The following is a 13,629-nucleotide window of genomic DNA, read 5'->3' on the forward strand; positions in this document are numbered from 1 at the left end:
AGCTCATCACCCAGCTCAGGCTCCCAGGCACTGGCATCAGACCATCACCCAGCTCAGGCTCCCAGGCACTGTCATCAGCCCATCATCCACCTCAAGAGACTTGGAATTACAACATATGCATTTGTTTCATAATTTGCAAAACGGGTCTCATCTACTTCCTCAGGATAGCCCCTTCACATAGATTTTGTTTTATCCAGCCCCATTTTGTGGATGAGGTAAAAATGGTCTGAGAAATGAACTGTCTTTTCCTAGAACATCTAACACAGTCAGGACTTGAACCCCGGGACCTTTCATCCCCACTCCCCACTTATCCACTAGGTCCTGTGACCTCTGGTTCTAGTTCTGCCCTGAGCAACCTTTATTTTGGGCTTTTGTGTTTCCAGATGTGAAATGGAAGCCACACATTCTGTGGTTCTGATTCTCCATTTCAACAGGTAAGACAACTGGGTGGCCTGTGGAACCAGCCTGAGGTGGGAGAGTCCTGAGGTCTCTTTCCTCTTTCAGCCACTACACGATGTTTCTCAGTAACCCTGCTGGTCCCTTCCTGTCCCACACATGTATAGACTTCTCGCTTCCACTTTATTATCACCTCATTTGTAGAATTTTAAGGTTCGTTACCTGGGAGCTAGGAACTCACACCTCCAATTCTGTGTTTCATATATACCATCGTCACGTGTGAAAAACGCCTTATTAACAGCATCTAACAGCTTCCTCTGGGGGTAGGGTGGGGTGGGGCATCTAGATCAGGAAATGCCGAGGGCAGGTGTCAGAGCGTGGCTGGCTGCAGTTGGGGAGCCTCTGGACCCCAGGAATTTGCTCTCAGGCTTTGCAGGTCCTGGGGCTGTTGTCATGGTGGTCAGAACTCCAGTCAGTGTTGCTTTGAGTAGTTGGCCACCCGAGACCCAGAGAAGGTCTGTAGCTCCTGCCTCCTCCCCTAACTCCTCCCTTGCCTCCCCAGCTCCCCACCTCCTGGATGTTTGTCCAGGATTGATTGTCTGGGCAGCTCCCCCTCCGAGCAGTAAATGAAATATTGGTTACCAGGAGTGAGGCAGGAGCCAATTAACCCCTAGACCTCGACATGGCAGATGTGTTTGTAGAAAGCTGAAGCGGAGAGCTGAGTGCACCTGCCTGGCCTTCTTGCAAAGTCATCCAATTAGGGCAGCCCCCAGCAGTGGGTCCCACTGCCCCCTCTGGACCCCATAACCTCAGAAACCAGGGTGACGCCAGCATCTATGGCTGGCCGCTGCCATTCCTGTGTGAGGGATACCTCCACCATCACTCCTACCCTGACAGGGTATTCTTCCTTAAGTAATCATGCATCTTTCTAAGGGGGCAGCAACTTCCATCCCCTAGAGTGGACTCACATTCTGCCTGCCCAGCCTTCTTCTACCTCCCACTCAGCCCCACCTCTGGGATATCCCAGTGCCTGAAAAGCCCCCAACTGAGGATGCTGAGGGGGAGACACACCCTCTGCTCTTAGAGAGCTCCCCAGCTGCAAAGGAGACAATCTTGTCAACCCATACTCCAGCTCACCAGCAGGAACTGTCTCATCTCAGAAAGGCCTCCTCAGACAGAAAAGTAAACTTGTGCCTGCCCACTGAACTACTATATTGAGGAATCAAATTACTGTCTGAAGCACATACCCAGCTCTCCATCAAGGAGCTAGATGACAGTTTGAAAAGAAAATACAGACTTTGAGGTCCCCTTAGTCTGATGCAGATACAAGCCTTGCCCAGGCTGAATAGTAGAGATATGGCTTCTGCCTCCATCAGCTGTCTCTGCCTCCATCAGCTGTCTCTTGGAGGGGGAAAAAAAAAAAAGCAGATTTTTGTCTTTAAAGAGCCACTGTTTGCTGGGAAAGACACCGTAGTAGATTCCCTTGTAGCTGGGATGTTGCCTAAGTGCAAGCAGGCAGCACTACAGGACATCCCTGGAGCTTTGCAAAGGTAAAAAAAAAAAAAACAAAAAAACTCCCTGGCTTCAGTCCAGTCCCAGCTGTACCACAAACCCCCTGCCTTTAGGACCACAGGCAGGTCATGAGCTTCCTTCTGTGAGTTCTCAACAGCAAGAATGGAGATTTCAGTCCCATCTCTCAAAATGACATGAGGATTATCAAGTCACCAGAAGAAAGCAAACCAGCCAGCTAGCCAGATACTCACTGCAGACATGATTAGCATGCTTTTGGTTGTAACAGAGGTCCTGGGCCAGTCTCTATGGCCTCTTGGGTAGGGTAGAACCTCCCCCCCCCCAAACCACGGTTCCTGGGTAATTCTGAGTCAACGTCCTTATTAAAGAATCAGAGGCAGCTGTGGACATCACTGGGGGACAGGAGGAGTGCCTTCTAATCTAATCACACTTCCCACGGGGACTCTAGTTCCATCCAGACCTGCCAGGGGTTTTATTGGGTTTGTGGGGACCCGCAGATTTCAATCTCCAGATCCCACAGGGAAGGAACAAGCATTAAACTAATTTTATTAAATGGCCACAGCTGGCAGTGGGGGAAAATAGGGGAGAGAAGGAAAGACAAAAAGAGCCATTCAAATCTACCAGCGCTGACAAGGGTCCACACATGCAGCCTGGCCAGGAGGGCGGCTCCCCCTCCTTCCTGTCTCCCCAGCTGAGCCAGACTGGGGAGCCAGATGGAACCTTTTCTCAATGTAGAGCCTCTGCATTCTCCAGAAGCCCCGCCCCATGACTGTGGCCCATGGCAGATGCTTCTAAATGGATCAGGCCTCTGTAGGGCTGGGGTGGAAGGAGAGGGGTGGGGTGGGGCTGCCCCAATGCCAGCCACAGCTCTGCTTTAAAGATGATAGTTCCTTAGGAATAGGGAGCACCGAGTATTGGAATTTGTCTGTGTCTGGCCCTGCAGTCCTCGCCTCTCTAGGATTCAGTTTCTTTTTATCTAATGTGGATAAAATAGCCAGGTCCAATGCAGTGCACCTGTAATCCCAACTGAGATGCTGAAACAAGATCACTTGAGCTCAGGAGTTCAAGACTAACCTGGGCAAGATGGTGAGCAAGGCTCCATCTCAAAAACAATTATATCTCATTAAAATGGGCAAAAGAGCATCTTTGGGCATGGGAGCACTTTCCATTAACCTATTTTGCACCTCACACATATGCGTGAGGACTTCTTATAAGGTACCTACTCAGTGTCTGACACACAGTGGGTATTTTCTAAATATCAGCTATAATTATTTTGAAACACTCTATTTGCGTGTTACGGCCTCTCAGTTTGGAGAGGGTGGTAGAGGCCGTGGCAGGCCAAGGAGACGAAGTGTGACTTGGATTCAAGTCCAACCACAGAACTTAGCTACCCTGTTACTTTAACCTCTGCGCAAGAAAACCTACCCATTCACCCAACTCCAGCCTGGGTGAGAGAGTACCTACAGCATTCTGCAAACGCTAAAGTGATGCACGATCGGGAAGAGCAATGTACTTCGAGCATGTACGTTATACCTCCTTAATCTTCAATCCAGCGAAATGGGTCTGCTTCCCCACATTTTACTGATGAAGAAAGAGGCAGGGAAGTAGTGACTGGACCAAGGTCAACCAGCTTTTAGTGCAAAGCTTGGTCCTTTCGGTAGCTTTCACCAGCCCAAGAGCGACTTGCTTAGCCCTCGGTATCTCGGGGACACAGGCGTCCAGATAAAGTTGCCTGTACCTTGTTCACAATGTTGGCAATTCAAAACTGGCACTCAACCACCGCGGAAGATGCAACTGGATTGCTTCCCACTCCAGCTGCCCATTTGGGGTGGTGGTGAGGGTTAGACTTTGTGGGCTTTCCCCTCTTGGAGCAGTTAAGACTTCTGCAACTGGTTGCATCCAGAAACTTTGACCATACTTCTTGCCAGCTTAGAGGACAAGGTCCAGGGCGCCTCCTACAGACTTCCCCAGGGCACAGACTGAAATCCCCACGGGGTGGAAATGTTTTTATTATAGCTTTGGTCAGACCGGGTGCAGCTGTTCCAGGGTTTTGTGGGTGCTGGGAAGCTATCCAACCCCTAACCCACTCCTCCCCAAGGCAGGGTCACCCTGCAGGAAGCGACCGCGCCAACTCCCCGCCTCCCAGACTGGGGCTGGCCGGCAGGAGGGGTTGGGCAGTAAACAGTCCTATTGTACAGTGCAGGCTGGGACCAGGAAGGCAACCTGCCCCCCGGGCCGGAACTGCGTGCGTGCGCGGGAAGAGGGGAGCTTTGTGTTCCCTGGAGGAAAGACTGGGTGGTTGGACGCGGGCTAGGGGCGATTCAGCCTGGGAGGGTCAGCAGCCTGGGCCAGGCAATTTGAAAATGAGTAGGGAATGGGTTCTTGTTTGCCTCTCGCGAGGAGGGGAGCCCAGGGATGAAGAGCCACGGATGGAAAGGGGTGTTGGGGCTCAATCGGAGTAGATGATGAAGCCAGAGAAAGTGCTGTATTTGTTGCTGTTGCCCCCGTGCGCTTTGCCTCCATCCAGCTTGATGAAGACCTCATCACCTGCGTCCAGATGCAGGATCACGCTGTTGCTGGCATAGTCGTAGTTCTGGTCTGCATCCTGGGCAATGGCACTGGCTCGCACCTAAGGGGGTAGGGTCGGGGGTGGGGGTGGGGATGGAGGTGGGGATAGGGATGGGGAGTGGGGCAGTGTGAGAGGGAAGGTGAGGCAGCCACATGGTGAGGATCTGGAGGCCCTAACACCCAGCTTTCCAGCCATTCAGGACCTTGGCTTGCTTTTCCCTGTCTTCCCACCCTACCCGCTTCTAATCACGAATAACAGTTTTGGGAGCGGACATACAGGAGCCCTGGATTCTAGGGCAGGGCACGTCTGGGCTGGAATTTGAAGTGCAGATGGAATGTTACTCTGTAACTCCTGCAGGTCTTACCGTTTGCCTACTGACCACCTCAAGTGCCTTCGTGGTGGCCCAGGTTGGAAGTCCTTCCCTTGCATAGAGCTACACTGTGTTACCCTCCGGTCTTCTCTGCAAGGTCTTCTCTCTCTCCTTAGCATCCCTTCCCTCTGGCTTCAACAGAGACAGTGTTTTCATGGCTGCTACACCCACTTGCTCTCAAGTCAAAGCAATACCGAGCTTCTAGTAGGAAGCTCTCGCAGAACCAGGGTCTTTGGTCTTATCAAAGCCCATTCCAGAGTCTCTCTCACTGGAGCACTGAGACTTAAGGTCTGGTAATGCTTTCCCCTCCCGGACTCCATTACACAAGGCCTCTGGGAGTTAGAGCTATATATCCCTGTGACTATTGCCCTGGCAAAAGGACTTCTAGCCCTTTATGTCTCATCACTGGAGAGCAGAGAGGAACAAGATGGGAGGAGAGGAACTGGAACCTTCTGTCTTCTGTGGTCTTTATCTTAAAAGGGAGATGAGGACAGGAGGAAATGGGTCAAGGGAAGTGTTAGCATTGCAATTTGAAGGTTTCGTTGACTTTTGGGGGCTCTGACTACTTTTAAGACATTGGGGGAGGGTGTTGGTAGTTGAATTATCCATGGATATTTCTGAGGCAGCAAGAGAACTAAGTTTTAAGACCTAGGGTCTCCCTGAGTCAAAGGGTCAGGAATAGGAGGAGAGGGACTGCAGAGTTGGCTCAGTGGTTAAGATCACTGGCTAGTCTTCCAGAGGACCCAGGTTCAATTCCCAACATCTACATGACAGTTCACAACTGTCTGAAACTCCAGCTCCAGGGAATTGTAACCTTCTTCTGGCCTCTGGAAGGCACCAGGCACACATGTGATGCACAGACATACATGCAGGCAGAACACCCATACACATAAAATACATTTTTAAAAAATTTAAAAATAGGGGCTGGAGAGATGGCTCGTCGGTTAGGAGCGCTGACTGCTCTTCTAAAGGTCCTGAGTTCAAATCCCAGCAACCACATGGTGGCTCACAACCATCCTTAATGAGATCTGATGCCCTCTTCTGGTGTGTCTGAAGACAGCTACAGTGTACTTACATATAATAAATAAATAAATCTTTAAAAAAAAAATTTTAAAAATAAATAAAAATAAAAAAGAGCAGGGCAGTGGTGGTGCACGCCTTTAATCCCAGCACTTGGGAGGCAGAGGCAGGAGGATCTCTGAGTTCAAGGTCAGCCTGGTCTTCAGAGTGAGTTCCAGGACAGCCAGGGCTACACAGAGAAACCCTGTCTCAAAAAAACAAAAGAAAAAAAAAAGGAGAGAGAGAGAGGAGAAATGCCATCCCTGCCTTGTGGCCTGCAGTGGGGAAGGCTAGGGCTCTCAGGAGGGCTTTTGCACAGTTCCTCCCTATCCCACTGTTTCTCTGAAGGCAGCTCCTGTCGCCCTGGAACAGAAGACTAATGTCTAGGCTCAACCCAAATCACAGCTGGCCAGGAAGGAAAAAGGGATAAGAGGGAAGCTGGGGAACTGTGGAGCAGCCTTGCTAAAACAGCTGACTCAGCAGCACAGCCACACCAAAGAGGGCCCGACACATTCGATGGCAGCCTTCCTAACGTCCAGTGTCCTTCCAGCCCCGTCCCTCTCCTTAACCTCTTCCCACCCTGGACTGGAACCACGTGGATTATAACTGGGAAAACATGTCCTTAAAAAGGTGGGGGAAAGGCTTGGAGAGACAACTATCTTGGCAGGCAAAGGTGCCTATTTACCAAGCCTGCTGACCTGAGTTCAGTCCCCAGGAACCCACACGGCAGGACAGAACCATCCTGCAAGCTATCTTTGAATCTCCACACCACGAAACGTTATGCCTCCTCACAATAAATATATATACTAACATTTTAAAGGCGGGCCTGGCAGGAGAGGTTCACACCTTTAAACCCAGCCCTTGGCAGACAGAGGCAGGCGGATCGATCGCTGTGAGTTCGAGGCCAGCCTGGACTACAGAGTGAGTATAGTAATGTCATCCAGGGCTACACAGAGAAACCCTGTCTCAGAAAAAAATAAATAAACAAGGTGGGAGGAGATAAGGAAGAGAGACTCTGCTTACCTAAACCCTCAGTTTGGCTAGAAAAATGGATCAGAAATCCTACCTAACCACTGCCACCTTTACAAAAGCCTTAAGATGATAAAGAAAAAAATTAAGTCTTGATAGGGCTTTAAACCAGCAGAGAGGAGCTGAGAGCAAGCAGGCCAACTTCTGTATTGTTCCCTGGGCCCCAATCCTGGTAGTATTTATTATTACACGTGCACTTCATTATCTTTGCTAATAAATTAGCACTAATAACAATTATTTTTATTACCCAGATTAATTTAGCCTTAACTCATTAAAACAGTGTGCACTTTAATAGCCAAATCCATTAGGACACAGTCATCCGTCAACAGGAATCTCCTGGTGATGTGACAGGCATCAGAACTATTGTGTTTACGTTTATTATTTATTCATCACCATGATTGTTGCTGTAATTATCCTAATTATCCATGGATGCAGCAAGAATTTATGCTCTTCCATCCTTAGACAGTAGGGGATCCTGAAATGGAACCCAGGGGTCCCAATTCCCCACCCAAGCTTCGAAGCAGTTGCATCCAGCTCCTCTTGGGAGCCCTAGGGAGGATGGGGAATCAAGGTTGCTATGGAAGCCAGGAAGCAGGCTGTGCCTTGTGTCAGGAGGGACTGCCAGGAGGAGAAACTGAGGCAGTGGTTTGACCAGGGGAACCAAGCTGCCAGGGTATAGCTGGGAAAAGTGTTCCTGTCCCCAGTCCATGCTGGGGTCTTGGGTATGCAGGGATGGCTCCCAGAGGTTGCCAGCCTGGTTCATAGAGTGCTGTCGGCTCAGAGGTTTACTTGGTCTCTTCTATGCCAGGTACTGGGCTCTGTGTTGTGAATGGTCCCAGAAGCTATAGAGAGAATAGGAGGGTCTCTTCCCACCCTTCAGATGAGAAGCTGATCCTCGGTGGGTTTCTCTGTGTAACAGTCCTGGCTATCCTGGAACCCACTTTGTAGACCAGGCTGGCCTTGAATTCACCAAGATCCTCCTGCCTCTGCCTGCCAAGTGCTGGGATTAAAGGTGTGTGCCACCATGCCTGTCCTTCAGTAGGTCTTTTTTTTTTCTTTTTAACAGCACAGTCCTCAGTCTATGTATCTGTCAGCCTTCGTCCTCCAAACCCTAGCCCATATGTAGTACTCACTTCCCCATACCCCCCTCCCTGGACAAAAAGCATACTGACCGCTGGCACATTCTCAAACAGCCTCTGCCTGTAGCCATGTTTATCAATTTTGTCCACCCTGACCTGTCTGTACTATAAACTGGAGGTAGTTGTGGGCAACTCAGCCACCCGTAACCTAGAACCCTTTCCCCAGGCTCCTCCTCCTAAGCACTAGTACCAGGAGTCATCAGATTGGGAGTGCTGACTCAAATCTATCCCTGTGGATGTGCAGCGGGCTATACATAAGGGTCCTTAGGCACTAGGCATATAGCTGATAATCCCTTTCTCTATTCATCCTGCCCAGGGAAGGACCAAAGCACAAACTAGAAACCTCTTTGCAAGCAGAATAGTAGGAACTCAAGACCCATGGTGGCCTCTGATCCTGAAGGCATGAAGCTTCTCCCTTCTGCCCCCACGCACTCTGCAGCCTGGCCATTCCTTCCTCTGCCTGGTTAAACGGCCTCATACCTCTGAGCCAGTCTTCCCTGACACATGACCCTCTCCTTCCTCCTTAGTGGTGTCTCCTAATCAGGTGAACAGAGTTGACATCCCTTCCTTTCTGCCAAGTGGTTCTGAGCTAGGGTAGGATGGACCCACCAAGTCACTCTCAGATGACACATTTGAAGACAGGAGCTGCCAGGTGCACCCCCAGCCTACCTTTAATGCAGTGTGTATTGAGTATGTTAGTGTAGGTCCACTACTACTGTGCCCACTACATAAGCCATAAACTTCTAGAGTATAGATGGACTAACCCCTTGGTGCCAAACTAACTTCAAACTTTGTTTCCTGTGGAGGGCACAACTAACACGTGGGGTCATTGGTGAGATTCAGCCAGCCTCTTGGACAATCTGAAAGAAGTCACAAAAGATTGCAGACTCCATTGTTACTCTTGGTTATTTTGTTGTTGTTCTTGTTGTGTTGTTGTTGTTGTTAGGAGGGGTGTCTTGAGTACCTGTTAATGTGCTAAGTCTTTGAAACCCTAAAATACCCAATCCAAGGAGCCTCTGGTAGCCTGCGGTCCTCTCAGCTTGTAAGCTCTCCTCCATCAGGCTCCGACAGCACCCTAGCACTGCCGCCCCACCACAAGCACTTGCTATCTTGGGAGCCTTCTCATGCCCTCTCGCTGGGTCCCTGCTGTGACCCAACCCTGTGGTTGGGCCTAATGACCACTCTCAATCCCAGCAAGCCCCTAGTCCAATCCCAGCAAGCCCCTAGTCCCTCCCTGAAGCCTCCACTTTGGGCTAGCTCAAACTTTCTTTGCAGAAGAAAGACAGTCCCTCAGTGAAGGTGACATTGCTGCATGCCTTATTGGTGATTAATAAGGGGACTTGTGGGGCTGTCTGCATGAGTCTTTGCTAGCCTTTCCGTTTGGTCAGGAACCAAGGACAAAGAGGAGAGATACCAGAAGCCTGATAGACACAAATGGGAGAAAGACACAGCAATGGGGGGGGGGGGCTGGGGAGAGGTGGACCCAGAGAAGAGAGACAGAGATGAATGGCAGATTCCGGTAAGAAACGGTCAAAAGACAGAGAAAGAAGAGGCAGACACTATAGTGGGGACTGGGCGGAGCAGGCAGAAGAAAAAAAGAATACAGACTTCCACACTGATAGGCTTTCTGCCCTTTCTCCTATCCCCAAACTTCGAAGCTACTCAAGCAGGGTAGTGCTGCAGTGGGAGGGGTTCCGAGAAGATCTGGAGTCTCGATTGTAGGGGGATTCCTCCTAGCTTCCACTATCCTACCCTCTGTTTTGACCCTGGCCTTGGCTAAAAGAAGGTTCAGTCTGACCACGCCCCCGAGGTGGGGCCCATGTAACCTAGAGGTGAGAACGCAGGGAGCTGGGAACCCAGGGTGGGTGGTTCCAAGGGCAACGCTGTGCATCGGTGTCTCAGACACGTGCACCCCAGCTCCGCATCTTCTAGGACACCGGAGGAGCTGTACCTGGAGACTTTAAGGAGGGGAGTTTCCATCACGCCCCGCCTCTGGAGGAAACTTTTCCCCGGAGGCGCAGGATAGCTCTGTTACTCTGGGAAATGGTGGCGCATTCCAGAGGTTTTGCAAAGGGTGTTAGTTAGTTCAGCAGGATGGTCCCTTCTCTAGGTCCAGGGATGTACTGCAGCTAAGGCTATTGGGCGCCGAACTCCCTCTGCCTTTGTGCGCAAAACATTTCCTGCAGCCCTCCTTCCCCTCCTGAGCGCACAGCCACTCGTCTTAGCGCCCTCCGGCGCGGAGACTGCTTCTCCTAATCCGTGCCCTGTAGCATCCTTGCTGTTCCCTTAAAGCCGGTCGGCGTCAGCTTGAATCTTTGCTCTCAAAAGAATCTCAGCCTGAATCAATCTCCCAAGGGCCAAACCCCCTAAGGACCAGTCCGCGCGCCCTAGAGCCCCGTGATCTGACTAGTTGGATTTATCTTTACGCATTTCCACTCCGCGGGTGCCCTGTAGCCTTTCCCTTAGAGCTCAAGCCCAAGGGCTGAAGACTCAGGGGTGCCCGCTAATTACAACCATTCTTCACGTGATAGTTAAGGGGGCCGCTTTAGGGTCTCCACCTACGCCTGCCTGGTGTGCCTGTCAACTCTGATCCAATACGCATTCTCCTGGGGGCTCCCTGGGTGCCCTGCCCCCAGGTCAGCCCCATGCCCCCTCATGGCCCACCTGGCCGTTCTTGCAGAGGTCTGCCCACATACTGGTGCCGTCGCCGCCGCGCATGAGGACGTGGTAGGTGAAAAAGTAGGTGCCAGGAATGTTGCATGTAAACTTGCCGCTGGCCGCATCGTAGTTGTTGCCTAGGTTGGTGACCACGTCGTCAAACTTGAGCACCTCGTAACCCTCATGAGGGTTCTTGAGGCCGGCGTAGAAGGCCACGCGTGGCACCGTGGTATAGGTGGCCGTGCTGATGGCGCCGCTACCTCCCGAACCCGGCAGGCCAGGAGGGCCAGGCTTGCCTGGTTCACCCTTCTCCCCGGGCGGCCCCACAGGACCTGGAGGGCCCCGGTCTCCTGGAGGCCCGGGGGGCCCTGGCTTGCCTGTGCGGCCCGGCTTCCCCTGGGGGCCCTGCACCAGCGTGGAGGGCGGGGGCGCACCGCTCTGCTCGCTCAGAGCGTCGCCGCCGTCGGACCGCGCACCGGCGCCGGGGCCCCGCGCGGGATAGGGGTCGCACACCATGCGGCAGGTGCCCAGCATCTCATAGTGGCCGTCCGGGCCGCCGGAGCTCACCAGCACCGGGATGAGCACCACCAGCACGAGCAGCATCACCACGCCCGCGGCGGCTGCCAGCAGCGTCTTCCGGCCGGCGCGGAGCCTGGGGAGAGCCGGGCCACCCGGCCGCGCCGTCGGGGCAATGATGCCGGCGGGTAAGGGGCGCGGGCGCGACGCCCGCGCTCAAGGGCGGTCCGGCGGGGCTGCGGGCATGGGGCCAGGGCCCGGGCGCCGCGCTGCGCTGCTTGCGCCGCGGAGCCCAGCAGCCGGCTTGGGCCTCGTGCTTCCCTCCCGCTGCGCTGCCCGACTGAACGCGCCGGCCGCCGCCGCCTCCCGCCTAGCGCCTAGCTCCTCCCGCCTTCCCTGGCTGGGGCTAGTGCCTCCACCGTTGGGCCCCGCCCACCTGCTCGGAGAGGGCGAGGGGTGGGGCTGCGGGCGGGACAGGCGCCTAATTGGGCCGCGGAAGACTCGAGGCGGGAGGGGCAGAGAGGGGCGGGGCCTGTGAGAGTGGTGGGCATCACTGAGGAAGCTGGAGACTGAGGCTCGGAAATGGGGAAGGGGCTAGAGTCTGGAAGGAGTAGGTCCAAAGAGCGATGCGAAGGAAGAGCCACGGGGAGAGGCAGAGAGCTCAGCGTAGCATCGAGATAGATGTTCCCAGGGTCAGTCCTGAGGAAAACCGTGACGAAAGGGGAAAGGACCACCATCACCTACTGGAGGTCGAAGGATGCAACATTGCCCCTATCTGCAGGGGACGGAGATGATGCAGGAGGTACAGAGTGAGGAACAAGCGAGTAGAACAAGAAAGAGGAACAGGGTGAGGGCTAAAGCTTAGAAGGAAGACTAGGGAGGGATGTGCCATAGGCATACAGGCCTAGCATCCAGATAACCCGTCTGGATCCTTTGCGTTTAGGGTGCCCGGAGGGAATCTCTGAATTCTAATAGCAGCCTGACTTTTTATCTGATTCTAACTAGATCAGGGGCACCCTCTCCCAGGTGGCGGCTCCTTCAGCCCCTTCTTTTCCACTGCCCCAGGGGATGTCTTCTAGGCTGCCTCTACCTGTGGCCTCTTCCCCGAGGCTTTCTCTGATCTCAGCTACTGGCTAGACAACGGGGAAATAAGGACCCTGAGAAAACGAGGTACCCCTCCCATGTCATCTCTTAGTGTTAACCAGTCCTGGATAGTGCTGCATTTTCTAGCTGCCAAAAGAGGAGGGTCGATCTCTCCTAGCCCCTCAGGGGACCCCCTAACTCTTACCCCATCACGTTGTATGAGTCTATCTTCTTCCTCTAGTGCAGGAAAGTGTTTAGGTTGCATAAACTGAAATGTGTCTGCTTCCATCAAAATATTTGTCATTGTCTGTGAGTCCCAGCTCAAGCTGTGTTCCTCCTTCACCCTCCTTTATCCGAGGAAGAGAACTGTGTCTTTCCAAGGCCTCTGGCTACGATAAACAACGACACTCCAGTCTCATTCTTTTTGCCTGCAAGACTCCTCCCAGTTCACACTCCCACCGCTGGCCTCCCACTGTCCACTTGATTCTCTGACTCTCCCTACCTAAGGCTGAGACTAAGGGACGCCAGAATAACCAATGGTAGAAGTGAGGGTGGGCGGGACGCCGCCAGAGAGGAACTTTCCAAATACTAACCCAGGTCAGCATGACGTCCATCACCAAGGAGGAGGGAGCTAAGACAAACTGCGTTGGATGCTTTGTATGGATGGTCACATTTGATCTTCACATCAATCTAGATATAAAGCCCACCATTATCCTCATTTTACAGATGGAGAACAGAGGCTCAGCGAACTTAAAGAGATTTGCCCCAAGTCACGAAAGTACGATATGGCAGAGGTGGGATTCAAGCCTGCAGCCTTGCTCCTAGCTGTTTCAATCTCAACGCGACAGGGTCTCTGGGGCCTGTTTATTGTCGAAAGTGCAAGGTGATGCGAGCATGCCTTAGGCCCGCTACACTTCTCCAGGGAGACTCGGGCTGGGTAGCCCTCAGCTCTCAGCTGTCACCGGCCTCCTGGTCCCTCGGGACAGTTTCTTCAGCGTGATTCCCTTTAGAAGGACCGGGCTAGTGAGTCACCCGAGGAGCACTTGCACAGTCATGGGTATGATCTGTCCAGACCCCCAACTTCCAAGACGCGCGCCCTCGAGCCCCTTGTCCCCTAGGCTGCTGGCGTTCGTTGGCTGCCCGAAGCCGTGGCTTGGCAGGCGGGGAAACAACCTACCAGTCTGCGGCGGCAGAGGAAGGGACCGAAGGCAGCCGCCCCCCATCCCACCCCCGTGCTCGCTGGGGCGTCCAAGAGGCGCGCTTGTCGCCGCACCGCGATC

General features: G+C 53.0%; 1 protein-coding gene across 1 annotated transcript; it reads right to left on the reverse strand.

Moving 5' to 3' along the window:
* Window positions 1-3,917: 3,917 nt before the first annotated feature.
* On the reverse strand, window positions 3,918-11,738 carry C1ql1 (complement C1q like 1). The gene is made up of 2 exons (XM_031354107.1): window positions 10,757-11,738; window positions 3,918-4,555 (listed from the first exon to the last, which is right to left on the reverse strand). The coding sequence occupies exons 1-2, from the start codon at window positions 11,351-11,353 to the stop codon at window positions 4,376-4,378; spliced, it is 777 nt and encodes a 258-aa protein (XP_031209967.1). The 5' UTR covers window positions 11,354-11,738; the 3' UTR covers window positions 3,918-4,375.
* Between the last annotated feature and the right edge of the window lie 1,891 nt (window positions 11,739-13,629).

Source organism: Mastomys coucha, unplaced genomic scaffold (genome assembly GCF_008632895.1).
Source record: "Mastomys coucha isolate ucsf_1 unplaced genomic scaffold, UCSF_Mcou_1 pScaffold5, whole genome shotgun sequence".
Lineage (NCBI taxonomy): Eukaryota > Metazoa > Chordata > Mammalia > Rodentia > Muridae > Mastomys > Mastomys coucha.

Excerpts from the sequence above, each read along its gene's own strand:
- C1ql1 (XM_031354107.1), bottom strand. The coding sequence starts at position 11,353 with ATGCTGCTCGTGCTGGTGGTGCTCATCCCGGTGCTGGTGAGCTCCGGC. Across the intron at positions 4,556-10,756 it reads ACCTCTGCAAGAACGGCCAG|GTGCGAGCCAGTGCCATTGC; the intron begins GTGGGCCATGAG and ends CTACCCCCTTAG.